The 15,121-nt window shown below is 44.9% G+C and overlaps 2 protein-coding genes and 1 long non-coding RNA gene across 16 annotated transcripts in view; 1 reads left to right on the forward strand and 2 right to left on the reverse strand.

Annotated features, from left to right (window-relative positions):
• Nucleotides 1-1,886, forward strand: part of LOC127616440 (titin homolog) — a 31,700-nt gene extending 29,814 nt beyond the window's left edge. For all 13 annotated transcript variants that reach the window (XM_052088024.1, XM_052088021.1, XM_052088031.1 and 10 more), the window contains 11 exons: nt 10-75; nt 165-218; nt 300-374; nt 449-520; nt 601-639; nt 819-881; nt 985-1,044; nt 1,114-1,194; nt 1,290-1,352; nt 1,574-1,636; nt 1,738-1,886. In XM_052088024.1, coding sequence (XP_051943984.1) covers nt 10-75; nt 165-218; nt 300-374; nt 449-520; nt 601-639; nt 819-881; nt 985-1,044; nt 1,114-1,194; nt 1,290-1,352; nt 1,574-1,636; nt 1,738-1,863 — 762 coding nt within the window. In that variant the 3' untranslated portion in view covers nt 1,864-1,886. The remainder of the gene's footprint in view (nt 1-9; nt 76-164; nt 219-299; nt 375-448; nt 521-600; nt 640-818; nt 882-984; nt 1,045-1,113; nt 1,195-1,289; nt 1,353-1,573; nt 1,637-1,737) is intronic.
• The window catches only part of LOC127616445 (uncharacterized), an 18,996-nt gene extending 13,850 nt beyond the window's left edge, over nt 1-5,146 (reverse strand). Inside the window, exon 1 of the long non-coding RNA XR_007967116.1 lies at nt 4,412-5,146. This is a non-coding gene — a long non-coding RNA (uncharacterized LOC127616445). The remainder of the gene's footprint in view (nt 1-4,411) is intronic.
• Nucleotides 5,147-5,951: 805 nt separating this feature from the next.
• Nucleotides 5,952-14,858, reverse strand: si:dkeyp-68b7.12 (uncharacterized). 2 transcript variants are annotated; one of them, XM_052088007.1, is made up of 14 exons: nt 14,752-14,858; nt 13,492-13,699; nt 13,320-13,422; nt 13,111-13,255; nt 12,177-12,259; nt 11,995-12,102; nt 11,797-11,915; nt 11,568-11,727; nt 11,369-11,466; nt 10,938-11,009; nt 10,200-10,847; nt 9,974-10,137; nt 8,607-9,223; nt 5,952-8,266 (listed from the first exon to the last, which is right to left on the reverse strand). In XM_052088007.1, the coding sequence occupies exons 2-14, from the start codon at nt 13,577-13,579 to the stop codon at nt 6,541-6,543; spliced, it is 4,131 nt and encodes a 1,376-aa protein (XP_051943967.1). In that variant the 5' UTR covers nt 13,580-13,699; nt 14,752-14,858; the 3' UTR covers nt 5,952-6,540. The 2 variants fall into 2 exon arrangements, with proteins under 2 accessions (XP_051943967.1, XP_051943968.1); XM_052088008.1 differs by having other exon boundaries at nt 13,492-13,665; nt 14,752-14,814.
• Nucleotides 14,859-15,121: the final 263 nt, after the last annotated feature.

The following is a 15,121-nucleotide window of genomic DNA, read 5'->3' on the forward strand; positions in this document are numbered from 1 at the left end:
CACTCTTAGGTGAAAAAGGGAGGCCTGGCGGGCATCTTCAGAAGATCCAACAGCCAAGACAACCTGCTGGATGAGGTCAGCATCACTTAAGTGCACTTGTCACCGGGAGGGAGGTGGAAAAAGTCTTACATGATTGATCTGATTCCTAACATTTTTTTTCCTAGGGAAAAAGTATTTTCAGTGGCATGTTCAAGAAAACGCCGAAAGCAGGCGACGAGGTGACAACACCATAGATTCTGATTATTTTTCTTGTTTTTGTTGTTATTCTCAATTGTTGTTGTTTAATTGTTGCTCTGCAGGCGTCAAATGGCGATGAGGAAAAGAAGCTCTTATCGGCCAGCAATGAAAACTTGACAGAAGAAAATGCCCCAAAGGTGCAAACGATGGTGACAGACGTCACATTTGGACTGTTTTCACCCCTTTTAATGACACAATATTTCGTTCCCAGGAAAAGATGGGAGGTTTGGCGGGAATTTTAAAAAAGTCGCCCAAAACAGCACCACGCTCCCTCGCCACCAAGGTGATTTCCGAGCCGATCTTCTACTTGTGTTCATTTGAAAAAATAATCGAAAGTTGCATCTTTTTTTTTTTTGCTTCCAGGATCCTCATAGTGATGGCAATCAGGAAGAAAGTATCAAGGTAAATTACAGGAGGAAAATACCGTGTTTATTATTATTTTTTTCTTTTTTTGCCGCACTTTGCATTTATTTTCTTTATATTTTGAAAGACATTTAGAACAAACATTAGTTGTATACGGGTAAAACTATGCTTTTCACTGAAGAGAATTGTATTGGTTTTGGTTTTTTGCTTCCTACAAGGATGACTTGTCAGGAGACGAATTAGCAGGCCCTCCTGTCGATCTTGAAGCTGCCACTGCAAAGGTGAGTGAGTACACGGTACACATTTGGAATCCTTTTACAATAAGTATGATTGACGTGTGGACATACTGTACAGTATATCTGACTGTGTGTTTATGTCTGGCAGGAGAAAAAAGGAGGCTTCACTGCCATGTTCAAGAGGATGCCCAAAACCGCTGACAAACATGTAATGCTGTTTTTCAAGTCACATGGGAAGATGAGTTCACACGGTCTAATGCCCTGTTAACGCTCGCAGGACAATGATAAGGACGAGGAGGCGGCGCCATCTGTGGGCGGGGGGCTGAAACGCAGGAGGACCATCAAGAAAAAAAGACGAGTGAGCCTTTTGTTTTGTGAAGTTGCGACGCACAAAATATTTTCTCGGTCTGACTGTCATGTCACTTTTTTGTTTGTTTGTTTAACCTCCTCCAGGTTGTATCCTTCAGAGTCAAGACAACTCTTCCCAAGATGCCAAAACTCAACGAGTCGTCACAGGTAACCCCTCAGCCAGTTTGTCTTTGCAGTACAACATTTAATAGCATTATCTATGATGGGCAAACCCACAAAAAAGACTCAGGAAGCCTTGCCTGAAAAAACAGGATGACTATCATTTTGCTTTGAGGGAGATATTTTGAGGCCCATTTCCAGTAGAGATTGCCTGCAGTTTTAAGTTTTCATCTTCAGTGATATTCGTTCTCTTGCCTTTTGCTTCTCAGGCCCAAGAAAAGATGCCGGTCATTGAGGAGAGTCTGGAGATGCAGGAGATGATTCCGGCACAGGTGAGTTTCTTCCTTCCTCCTCTTTACTACTTTGAACTGAGGTCTCGTGTGACAATCGTGTATGATGGGGGTTGGATTTATTTTTTTTGTATATTTTTCAGAGTACATTTGAGATCCAACCGGTGGAGCTGGCCGCATACCCAACTGGGGGAAACCCACTGGAATCCGAGGAGGTGTGTGTGCGCCGCCACCATCCGCATCCCCATCAGCATAACATGACAACATGAGGTCAAAGTTGAATGTCGTGTTGTTTTTTCAGATAGAGTGGTGGAAAAATGTTATAGGCGAGTGCACCATCTTCAATTTTTTTTGTGTAGTTTTTTTTTCCGTTTGTCTTGACTTCCTGTCTCTACAGGTTGGGCCGAGTGGAACGAGACGGCCAATTTCCAAGAAGATGAGGAGGGAATGTATGCACACTCTTAGTTTTATAATTTTTTGATTATAAATGGGTGGGCAGATTGATGGACAGGTGGATGGATGGTTAAATTTTATGTGATGGATTTGTGATCTATGGATGCATCGATAGATGATGGATGGTGAGGTGGATAAATGATAGACGGTGCTTGGTTAATCGATGATGATGGATGGATGGATGATTGATAGCTGGTTGATGGGCCTTTGGTTGGATGGATCAGTGTTGGATTGTGAGATTGATAAGTGGCTAGATCAGATTTACAGAGATGGATGGTTGGAGTGATGATTCAGTCGATAGTTGGATTACAGATAAGAATTACAGATAGTGACGGATTGCTTGATGGTTGAGAGGTTGTATGGATGGATGGATGATACCGTCGATTGATGGATAAATTGATCGATTGATTGAGTGTTTGATGGATCGATTGATGTTGGATGGATGGATAGGTGATACATTAATGGGTGGTGTAGGTGACTTGTGATTGGTTGATCATTGGAGGACGTATAGAGGGAGAGTAGTAAATGTCATAAGGTAGCAGTAAATGTAATGCAGGTGTATCTAATGAAGTGTCCCTTCATGTCAATGTCCGCAGAGCAATGGAGGAGGCGGCCGACCGTGTCTACATGGCAGCGCGCCTGTTTGTGCACCTCTTCAACCAGCGGGGGGCATCCTTGCAACACTGCATCCTTGAGCTGCTGGCTGTTGCCGATGCCGCAGACCAGTTCCATAAAAAGACGATATCGGCAGCCGTAGGCGGACGCGTGGCCAGCGTGGCTGGCAGCCTGACGACCATCACGGGGCTCATCCTGGCGCCATTCACCTTTGGCGCCTCCATCATTGTCACGGCGGTAGGCATTGGCGTGGCCACGGCGGGCAGCATCACCTCGGCCACGGCCAATATAACAGACGCCGTCCACTCGAACATGGACCGCAAGAAAGTGGAAAAGATGATCCAGGACTACCAGGAGCAGATCCAAGACATCCGCGAGTGTATGAATTTCGTGCAGGAAGGCATAGACACCCTGCAGGAGTGGGACTTTGAGAAGTACTCGCAGAGTGCTGCCAAGAAGGCCATGAACCGCAACATCAAACATGTGGTGAAGGAAGGCGGCCGAGCGGGAAAGGCCCTAATGATCAACACCGACAAGCTCATTAGCACTGTCCAGGTTCTGAGTGTGGGGGCTGGAGCAGCCAAGGCCGCCCAGGCCATCAGCGTCACCACGGGGGTCATGTCGGCGCTCTTCCTGGCCCTAGATGTCTTCTTCCTCGCCAAGGACTCCCATGACCTGCGCAAAGGTGCCAAGACCAAGTTCGCATCCAAGATCAGGGATGTGTGCAAGGAGCTTCAGGATGGCCTCCTAGAGCTCAACAAGGTCAAGACACAGCTGCAGAAGACCATGGATGGCATCGAGGTGGAGGAGTATGAGGAGATCGAGGAGGTGGAGGTAGAGGTCGATGATGACCTGGAGTCAGATCCTAAGAAGCTGGCAGAACTGGAACAAGAGCTGGATCTCATGGAATTAAAACTGGACAAACGGATTGAGTGGGGCAAAATCACAGAGAAGAAGCAAGGGCTGAGAAAGAAGCACAAAATGGACAAGGAGATAGAGAACTGGACCACGACTTCGAAGGAGAAGCAAGAGAAAGAAACAGCAGGGTCTCATAAAAAAGTGGAGGAGAAACCCAAAAAGAAGAATAATGATGGGCAAGATGAACGGAGGGATTTGCAACAGAGTCAAGAATCAAGCCGGCGGGACCACACCGAGTGGAGGATAGCGTCCAGCCACAGGAGAGCGGAGGAAAGGGCGGGAGACGAAGTGTGCGGCGAGGAAGAAGATGGAACCGAACCGAGAGCGCCCCGAAGAAGCTTGAGGTAGGCGGTGACCACGAGGAGGATTATCGCGGGAGCACAGAGAGTCACAGGAGAGGAAGTGACCGAGTCAAGACAGGAACTGACAGGGACAAGACAAAAAGTGATCATGGGAGGAAAGGAAGCGACAGAGAATGGAAAAACAGTCATCGAGGTTTTCGGCATTCCGGTGTCCTGGTGGATAATGGACTTCTTGTTTAGATTTGTAGCTCTTTGGTGTCTATTAAACCGGTCTTACCGTTAATTGTCAATTTTTTTAAAGAGTTGCAAATGTTGGTCCTGCTCTTGTGGGAGAATTATGGACCAAAGTTAATGTACTGTAGTTAGTGGAGAACCGACAGTTATTGGGAGGAGCCACATCTAGGTTTTTCTGACCTTAAAGTGAGACTTCTTAAAAATCATTCTTCTGGTCCATTTCTTTGATTCAAAGACCTTAGCAAGACCATGGTATCTTGGTTCTCGTCCTGTGGCCAATGTCTCAAACGATAACCTTTTAAGGACGAGTCATAAGCCAGCCGTTGGTCTTTCTGTCTGACCTTAAAGTAAGACCCATTGGTTCCGTTTTTTTGGCTCATGGCTCTATGTAAGGCCTTGTTGTTTTTTGATCCTAGTCCAAGCCCACCTCTGTTTCTTTGAGGAAAGTCATGCACTAGGCCTGGCCATTCCTGTCTTTTTTGGTCCAAGTACAAAGTACTTGGTCTTTTGGACATGGTCCTTTGGGCAACCTCTAAAGGTAGATGTAGATGTTTTATGGGCAAGACTCAAACGAGGCTACGTCTTTCCAAGTGTGAAGAAAGACTTTGGTCTATTGGTAATCTGACCCAGTTTAGACCCAGACCTACATTCTGTCTTGAGGTTCGGGTGTTTTAGTTTAAAGCCAGGGCAAAGTACTTCTGCCTGAGCTTCAAGTAAGTCTTTTGGGGGCAAGTCTTGCCGATGTCATTCCATCTGAATTTCAAGCCAGACCTTGATTTTTTGGTCATAGTCTTTTGGACAAAGTCCTATTGGTATACTGGAGTCATAAACCAGGATTTGGGCTTTCTGATCAAAATTTGACACACTGGATGTCTTCCTGTCCAGGTCTAAAGCAAGGTTTTGGCATTTTGGTCCTAATGTTCTTGCCAACTCCTTGAGCCAAACCAAGGTCATTTGGACAGCCCTAGATTTTTCGGTCTGAGTCCATAAGACCTTGTTTCTTTAGTCCGCATCTTTCAGCCAAAGTTGTGAACATTCATTCATTCATCTTCCGAACCGCTTGATCCTCACTAGGTTCGCGGGGGGCACTGACATTTTTATATCAGTGTACTTTTCATTGGTGTTGGTTTTATTACTGAACAAATAAATTATTTTCTATGCTAATATTGACACAGAACTGTTTTTAATGTATTTAAGGTGTGGACAAGGTTTTTCAATCATCGTAACATGCTCGGGTTTATTTTGTGGGTACACTAATTCTTTAAAAAAAAGTCCTGACATATATATATCGAAACAAACAACAACAAAAAAAAGCCAGTTTTTTTCCAACAAGTTTAGAAAAAGGAAAATGGGATGTTTTTATATTGCCTTGCTGAATATTTACAAACGCTGCATAATAAACTAGAACCAATGAATACATGGCACATTCTTGCGAATTCATACTCTTCTGATTGTCAAAAATTTTAAAGCGAGTACTTACCCGAAAGCAGATATGCACCGCTTTAAACATTTTTCTTTTGAATAAAGACTTCATTGATGTAAGCTGCCGCTGATAAAGAAAATATGCATGTTTAAAATTTAACAACGATTTGACATCTTGACAGTCGTTCAATTTGGACTTTTTTTTTTTTGGTTAGTGGTTGGTTGACATTAAACCTTAAGGATTTTTCAAACCATTGCAGGTGGCAATTGACAACTTTTACGTAAGAAGTGACTACTTAAATATTTTAAAAATAGAAACATGGTAACGGACACCTTGATTTTTTTTAAACAAATAACGCACAACATAACTGACATATATAATGTCAATAATAATAATAATAATGGCAGGGAGGTAATAGAAGACAGGTTTAATACATACACTGTATATATGTCCAATTTTTTAAAACTACATATACATCCATAGACAGCAGACAGAAGTGAGCGCAATTTGAAGTTTAGTCAAGACTAAAAATGACATCTGAAAGTACTTGGCTTAGTGAATATCCAAATACTTTTGCAATTGGATGATCCCTCCAAAATGTCCCCGGCTTCGATATTCAGCAAAAACTGGCCCATATTCTCATGCACAATAACCTTTACGTGTGAATTTAATCTGTACTTCTCTCAAATTTTTGAATCCAAGTGCACCTGTTTGATGTTTCAATGCTTATTGCACAACTAGCTGTTCTCCAACAATAAGCTAACCAGGCAAAATTTTCATTGATCAAACACCTCTTGTGAATTTTCTTGTTCAGTTCCTTGCTAGATAATAGCAAATTACACATCTACTGAAACAGAAATGTGCCTTCACAAGTTTTGAGAAGGTCAAATTAAGTTAACTTGAAAAGGTAATTGTGCATTCTTGGTTTATCTTTAAAAAAAAAAAAATCACCTGGAAGTCCAGTATCACAAAGTTTTTGTGAACCGCGTACCTTTGGACCATCACTGTACTTCACCCACCCAATCCCGTTGCCTTTCCCGCTCACACTCGCGCTCCTTTTCCCGCTTCATGGTGGCTATGGCAACAGCCTCATCGAAGCACATACTGATAGGGCTGTTCTGGGACATGTCCCTGCTGCAGTTGGCACCGACATCATCCGGTGCATAGGCATATTTCCTCTCTTGCTGCTGCTGTTGTCGGAGGCTCCGGGCAGCTAGCTTGCAGTGTTGGGGCTTGGGCAGCACCACTGGCACCGCTTTCACTTGGTAAACCTTTGGCAGTTTTGAGATAACCAACTTCCTTCCTATTCCTCGGTCCACAAACCTCACACTTTCTTTGGGCTCAGGAATATCAGAGATGATCTCTTGCACAGGTGGATCTCGAAGACTTGTTATGGTCACTTCCTCACAAATGGGTTCATCTTCTTTGGGCAGCAACTTTTCCATAACTGGCCCCTGGTGTTGACTTCTTTCTAGTCCTCGCTCCTCAAAGCTCACACCTTCTCTTGAGTCGGGATAGTCGGAGCTGACTTCTTTCAGGGGTGACTCTCTAAGACGTGGTGTCATTATCATTTCCTCACAAATGAGTTTGTCGTCTTTGGGCACCAACTTTTCCAAATCTGCACCTTCAACTTCACACCTCTCTGGTACTTGCACCTTAAACCTCACCCTTTCTCGAGACTCCAAAACATCAGAACTGACCTCTTTCATGGGCACATCTCGAAGACTTGGTGTCATTGTCACTTCCTCACAAATAGGTTTGTCTTTTTGTGGCACCAACTTTTTGGGAACCGTACCCTCTTGTTCCCATTCCCATCTCTCTGGTTTTTGCTTCTCAAACCTCCCACTCTGTCCAGTGTCCAGAACTTCAGATGTGATCTTTTCCTGGGGTTCATCTCCAAGACTTGGCGTCACTGTCACTTTCTCAAGGTTGGGTTGGACTTCATTGAGTACCAACAATTCCGCAACCTCTTGTCCTTGTTCATGCCTCTCTAATCTTCGCTCCTCAGAGCTCACCTCTTCCCCAGACTCCGGAACATCAACACTGACCTCTTTCAGTGGTGTATCTGCAAGACTTGTTGTCACTTTCACTTCCTCAACCATTGATTTGTTTTCTGTAGGCAACGATTTTCCCACAACCGCTCCTTCTTGGCCACATTTCTCTGGTAAATTGATGTCCGTATCCTCTGGGTTCTTTCCTGCAGTTGTCATCATCTTGATCTCGCTGCTATCGCTGATATCCGATGTCTTTCTTTCCTCATCCTCAATGAGTTCACACACGACCTCCTCGAGCTCGTCCCAGATTTTTCCAAAGGCATCGTCCGTCCCGAGGTCACCCTCCTGTGTCTTTTCAGAACCTGATACCGCTCTATCTTCTGTTAAGAGATTTTCCGGCATATTTATGATAGTTTCAGCAGTCACATCCTCAGTCCCGTTATTCTCATCTCCATCATTCTGGTCCTCCTTAAACTCCTCTGTGGTTTCCCCAGAAATATCTCGGTACTCCTCTACCGGGGAAGTTTCTTTCTTAGTATACTCAAAGGTAGAGAAGTGATGGACTTCTTCTTCTTCTTCATCATCTTCCTGTCTTAGCTTGTCAACCTCTACACCCTCAATAGCCTTAACACTTGATTCATTCGTGTGCTCTTGCAAATCCACACAATGGTATGAATGCACGTCTATGGGGAGAGGTTCTGGACCAGTTTCCTTGATTCGTAGATCTTCATTTCTGCACAAAGAAATCAGAGAAGGGTTAAGCTTCTTCTCGCTTTACAGATGAAGTTTAAAACAAGTAGTGTGTAGACATTTCCACACTACAAGAGTAAGCACACAAGGATTTTTTTTCTTGTCTTATACTTTAAAAATCATTTTAAGTCCCTTAAAAAAAGTTGCGTGTAATCAAAATGTAGGGCATGGCTGAGTAATAACCTGGTGAGGATTTAGATGGTGTAGATTTAACTCGTTGTTTTTACTTGTGCCCATGACTAAATGCCCTTTTAGATCACTAGGTTACAGTTTTAGGAAGGATCATATCGCAAATGGAAATTTGAGAGCCAAATCCTTTTCACCTTGGACCGTTGTGCTCCTCTCGGTGGTCAATTTGCTTTTCAATTTGTGGTATCGTTTCTTTGACTGTGTCCATGTCATCCTGGCTCTGATTTCCATAATTTTGTTGTTTATCGGCAGAGATTTCAGAATTGCATTCCTTTGGTTGACCTGACTGGTCCGCCGGAGCCCTATCTGCAGTACAGGCTGGCAAGTCCTCCGGTAGAACATCACACACATTGCTTAGAAAGAAGTCCGCAGGGAGGCTCCGAGCAAACAAGCTGCTGTCTTCATCACTGCTGTAGTAGTCGGCTGTGTCGTCATCTGCTGTGTCGTCATCTGCTGCGCCGTCTTTATCGTCGTTGCTGCAACACTCCTCGGGTTCACACACGGGCGAGGTCATATGAGGCAAGCTGAGGGACTTTGCGTGCCGCTCGTTCGCATCGATGCTACGCGACTGCTGGGGCTTCAGTTGGCTTTGAACATTTGACTCGCAGCACACGCTTGGCCTGACGTCGGGCCCCGTGGCGTCAAGAGGTGGTTGCTCTATCAGTTCGTACTCGTCGTCGGAATGTCCAGGAGGTTCAACGGAGAATTCATTCACTTGGGGGGTACAGTCCGGGAGGAAGTGGAGAGGAATCTGAAAAGACAAGTTTGAAGTGGTTGACGCTGAAGCGATAATATATTCCCGATAAAAATACTTCTGGGCTGTTCACCGACCAGTCGTAAGTTCAGCTACTATTTACAACTTAAGTCTCAAGCATATTCTTGAGCTGCTTTTCCTCCACGTTGTGTCCTTTTAAGACTTAAGCAAGGCAACGTTTAGAGTCTTTAAGCGACACAAAGGTCATCCTGCCCAAGTCTCGGTACATTATTACATTCCATATATTTTTGTCTGTAGGTACAAGTCTCAAAGAATGCTAAGTTCTTACTGTCCGAGTCTTTGGTAAGATCATGGTCTTGTGGTCCAAATCTTAGTAAGACTATGCTTATCTGAGCCTATTCTTTTGGCTAAAGATAGTCCTCGGTCTTTAACTATGGCAAGGCCCTTTAATGTCCTTTTTGGTCCCAGCAAGACTTTATTCTTTTGATTCTTTAATTTTGGTTAAAAATACACTGAGGTCTTTCAGGTTTTGGTTATTCAGCCCCAGTGTCAAACAAGGTCTTTGTCTGTCTGTCTTTCAAATAGAAAAGAGAGTATGTTTTTGTTCTGGGGGTGAGTCAAGACTTTGGACTTTCGGCAAAATTTTCCAATTAAACCTTTTAGCCTTAAGCCGTAAGTCTTCACGGGAAGTTTTAAACACATGCAGAGGCATTCTGCGTATCTGATTACACAATAACAATACAAAAAAACCTATACCCATTAAAAAGAAAAAAAATAACAAATAACCTGACAGGAGACGCTGCAGTCCATATGATCCAGGAATTCAAAGTTATCTTGAACATAGCCCGACAGCTCTTGGTCATCTTGCTCCACCTCGGTTGAGTTGAGGACGCCGAAAGAGTCAAAAATATTGTTGTCCTCGCATTTGGCGGATGGCACTCCTTCCATTTCTGCAATTGAGATGTTTGAAGGCGAGCAGGCATGCATCATGATATTATTATTTGGACATTACCTTCATGGACATGCTGTGGACAAACGTCTTCATCGACATCGTAACTCAGACTTTTGCCACAGGTTTCTTTTACCGCTGGCTCCGCTCTGCAGTCTTCCGCGATTGCTTCTTCGTTATTGGCCTCTTCTTCTTTGTCAACTAATGTATTTGCATCTTCATCCACAATGACTTCCTTCCCGTGTGCCACCTCTTTCGTCTCTGCTTTAGCTTCCCTAAGTTCTTTAACTTTCATTTCCATTCCTCCACTATGCTTCCTCTCCACATAGTTGTCTCCTTCCTGATCACTTCCATCTTTATCTTTACCACGGTGGACCACCCTGTCACTCCCACCTCCCTGTAGAAGACCCAAAGCTAAGTTGGAAGTGATGTGCAGCGGCACCGTGACCATGGTGGGTCCGGTGATGTGCATGGCCGCTCTGCGGCCTGCCTTCGCGGAGATTCCCGGCGAACTAGACTGGACAGAGACGCCGTCCGTGCCACTTTCGGGGTCAAGGGCCGTGTAGGTGCCCTGAGTGCCCCCGCTCATAAGTCCCGTCCCCCTACGGTAGGTCACGGCATATTCACTTCCGCCTAAGGGGCTACGTGATGGTGCAGGTTCCAAGCCGGACATTTTGGTGGAGCGAGACGTCTGCAGAGGACGAATAGAATCTGGAATAAAAGGAACAATGAGAAATCTACATTTGGAGGTTTGAGAATCTGATAGTGAGGGGATGTTGATGAGGGTGAGGAGAGCAGCACCTTCATTTGAATATGACGCAATGCTGAGAGAGTCCATGCTTCGAGCTGGACGCAACCCCGATGATTCCTTCTCTGTACACAAAAATATATATAGTGTTGACGTAAGATGTAGTTTGGAGTCCATTTGGACTAGTAAAGCAGACTAGACAGATTTAGGGCATCCGGACTGAAACCCAGATGGGAAAATCCAAGGAAGGAAAAGATGGGGTAGAGCAGGAATTGAAAGAAGCTAGCTCAACTGTTAGCTTGTCTAGTGAGTGCTTCTCCCCTTGAGTTTTTATAAAACACTTTTTTTTAATAAAAACTCAACACAACCATGTTGCCCCTCTGATTTGCGTGCAGTCATAAGCTTCAGCGACCACCCGAATTGATTTGTGTTCCAATTCACAACACGATCACGGACTCACCACAATAAGTTCTACTCAACATACCTTTGGCCGAGTGTTTATGCCGTCTTCTCGGGTCGTGGAAGCGACTGCCGATATTGAAAATGGACATCCACTTCCTTCCTTTGAAGGAGCCCTTTCTCCTGAGGTGAACAAAATGTGCCGCCGTGACGCGAGAACCCACATAAGACCAAAGAACAAGTTCTCTCGATGTCTGAGCAGTTCTCAAACATCGTCTACTCACTTATCGGTGCCTTCTATAACGGCATGGTAAGGTCGGATCGGAATTGGACTATCCCCTGGACTGATGTGTCCGAAGTTTGCTGGAGGCTTGAAGAGGGTTTCCTCATGGCTGGAGATTGCTGTTGGGGACGGAAGAGACTTTCTCCTGCTGTGCGTGACGTCTGAAAGAAACGGGAAGAGTTAACACATTGTAGCCGGAGTGCGACACAGGCTTGCGTGTTTGCGTTTACTCGGCTGGGGAAACAGCTCAGGGACGTGTGTGAGGATGAACTCCACGACAATGGACTGGACCCTGACCTCCATGAAGGCGGCGGTGCCACTGAAACCGGACACCTCAATGTCCTTTGACCTTAAAGAGCAGATTTGACCCATTATTTGAATTCTCAACCGTCTTCGTAAGGGATGAAGGAGAAGCGTGACGTCCACACCGGAGCAGGTTGGGCGCCCAGACGATGGCCAAGTTCCTGGCGTGCATGTTGGTCTCTGGTGAGTATGAGGCCATTTTGACAAGGTGGCACATCAGAAACTCCAGAGTTCTGGAGGGCGGAAGACAAAGACATTCAGGCACAATCGGTACGAGTGAACACGGTACGATATCGAAAAACCGAACCTGTAATGCGGCGCCGGAAGTTCCTTTAGGACATCTCGGATTTTCACCAGTCGCTCCTCCTCCAGCTGGACGGCCACAGCCTCCTGCAGCAAGTAGAAGAAACGCTCGTGTTCTTGGTAGCTGGGTGGATGGAAAGACATCCATCACAAAATGTACTCTCATTTTTATCTCGTCATTCCTGAACTAACTAACATCTGTTGATGCCACCAAGGTTTGGTGGTTACTTCCTATTGTCTTGACATACAACAGTTCGATATTCTTCCCAGCATGCTCGCAGTGGTGTCGATCCCACCACTGTAAATTCACAAATTCAATCTGTAGCTGACCCAGATTTATAGCAGCGAAATTTGTCACGGAAACCCCCGTTTACTATGTTTAGACAGGTCGAATCTCATCGGGGGCTCTTACAGACTGCAGTTCAAAATTTTAGGCAGCAGTATAATTTTGCAGGTGATAAATGACAAAACTTTGGTGAAGGTCAAGGGTCTTGACACTTTGACACTTGTGTCACGTCTCAGATGATCAGTTTCTTTGGAAACGACATGACCAAAACATTAGCATTTAAGGCGCACTGCCTCAACGGGTCTGAATTTTTGATTAGTATAGGAGTATGATTTTGCAGGTGATAACTTTCTGAAAGCATTGTCAGAGATTTACGTTCTTGAGAGACACTATGCGTTGGGTACGTTTCCTTCCCTGTGGTGACACGCTTTCATCCACATCACATGTTTGGCAGCGATGTCAATTCAACATAGAAACTCACGTTTAACATGTCGAGGTTATGGACAAAAAAAAACGTTTTGGCGGAGGTCTCTGATATTGCCGATCTTATTTCAGCCAAATCTCATGCAATCACTTTTTTTACTGAATTTGACGGCTATGGCATTGAAAGAATCCACACGGGTGTAGTGTGTCGTGTCGGATACTACTCAACGGCAAACTTGTCATAAAGTTGGTACGTGAGCAACGGGTTGGGCAGCTCCCGGAAGTATGCTTTGCACAGGGAGCTGACGCAGTGGATGTCTTGCAGGTACACTTCCTTGCTGAGGTCCGGGGTCCCGTCGCCCTCAAACTCACTCCTGTTTGTGGAGGCGACAAGAAGGGTCACAGGTGTGACGGAGAATGGGTGGGCGAAGAACTCACCTGAGCTTCTGGATGTTGGATGAAACACCGGACAACCTGTAGATTCCATCCACCACGCCATGTTCCTCCACAAACTGGCTGCAGCACCGCAACACCTGAGGGACTGCAGAGGAAGACCTTCATAAAAGTTCAGTGGTCCAGGTGTTTTGTGGTCCGGGACCCCCCAACGTACCTTCCTGGCCGGTGGCGTTCAGGTGCTCCAGAAGATCACAACCAAACACCTTGTCTTTGCTGGCCCCTTTTCTCCGGACTCTCCTCATGGCTTGGCAACTCTTGTAATCCCAACGCCAGTCCAGCCCTGTTTTGATGCGACTGGACTCTCAAGGAAATTGAGGTGTCGTCCTCACTGAGGGGACATTGTAGTTTTGATCTACTCAGGTCTGTCAAATGAGGATGAACAAGGACCATGTAAGGCGAGGGTGTCAACTCAAGGCCCGGCCCAGATTTGACCTGCATCACCATGTGTGGCCGCAACCCCCCCTCCCCCCCAACAAACAAACAAACAAACAAAAACCCTCAGGTAATTTCTTGCATTCCCTTTTACTATGTTGCTTACGTTTTCTTACTGTGTTTAGTCTAGTGGGGCCAAAGCAACATAGAAGTAAATATTTTAGTTGACTAAAAATGTATTTAAAAAACAGTACAGTACAACAATATGTTTCAAAATAGATTTGTTGTAAAAGATTAAGTAAAAATGTTTTATGCTTAAGTTAAACACAACTGAACTGTACTTAAAAAAAAGTTGAAGCCACAATCTACAGTTTGAACATGTAATTCAGCAATTCTATGGTGTACCACTAGAGGGAGCCTGTTCACCACTAGTACTCTGACAACATGGAGACACGCTGCATTAGGGGTACCCTTTTGAAAATAATTTAAGAGAATAGTAGAAGAGGAACAAACACGATTTTAAAAAAAAATCTTATGACATTCACCTGCATATGTGGTAGTTACATTTCCGGGTCAAAAGATTATCAGGGGGTACTTGGAAAAACGCCTGTCCTGTAAAAAGTCCCAGGCCCTTAAAAAGCTTGACAATCGCCGTCATCGTGCATATGCGGTTCACCACTTCCCCCACCTTTAACTGATACACTTGATTTATCGTCAAAAGGCCACACCCATGCCTCTCCCAACTCAAGTAAAACTAATCAATTAGCATCTTTTGGACTGGAGACTTAAAACCAGACAAAAATGAAGACTAGGGACTTGACCTAAGCGATCGCCGACCCCTATCTGACAATTTCACCGATGCCCACAGGCCTCTCTGTCGATGTAGCGGTAAAAACCTGAAGTGAGTCAACTCAAATCTCCCATCACTTCCTCTGCTTCATCTCCCGACACCTGCACCCTTCAGTGTGGGTCTTGAGAACATCCACAGAGTCGTTTTTGTCGGGTTTTTTTTGTAAAAAGTGACAGAAAATTGCTGTCCTACCTTCAGTCTGCATCTGCAAACACAAAGCGAAGTGACGCAAGAAAACCACTAAACTTCCCCTCTGTTGACTTCCTGAACGCCGCTTCGGCTGCAAACTGTTCTGATTGGCTGAGAGACTTCGCCGACGCCGTTTCTTCTTCATAGCGTCCGGTTCCCTTCCGCGGATGTTTCGAGATACTTGCACAATTTCCAAGATGGGTCCGAGCCAGAGTTGTATTGACACTGAAATAGAACTTGAGCGGAATTAGGGTTTTTTTTTTTAAACATAAATATCACATCCTCAATCCTGCACAACAATGTGAATGTCATTTGAGAAGTTACAACTCAGGGCTGAAGGTTGCAAGCCAAGGTTATGGGTTAAGCCTCGTCT

The sequence above is a fragment of the Hippocampus zosterae genome, chromosome 15 (assembly GCF_025434085.1).
Source record: "Hippocampus zosterae strain Florida chromosome 15, ASM2543408v3, whole genome shotgun sequence".
Classification (NCBI taxonomy): domain Eukaryota; kingdom Metazoa; phylum Chordata; class Actinopteri; order Syngnathiformes; family Syngnathidae; genus Hippocampus; species Hippocampus zosterae.

Excerpts from the sequence above, each read along its gene's own strand:
- si:dkeyp-68b7.12 (XM_052088007.1), bottom strand. The coding sequence starts at position 13,579 with ATGAGGAGAGTCCGGAGAAAAGGGGCCAGCAAAGACAAGGTGTTTGGT. Across the intron at positions 11,916-11,994 it reads TGGGCGCCCAACCTGCTCCG|GTCAAAGGACATTGAGGTGT; the intron begins GTGTGGACGTCA and ends CTGCTCTTTAAG. Across the intron at positions 9,224-9,973 it reads ACTGCAGCGTCTCCTGTCAG|ATTCCTCTCCACTTCCTCCC; the intron begins GTTATTTGTTAT and ends TTGTCTTTTCAG.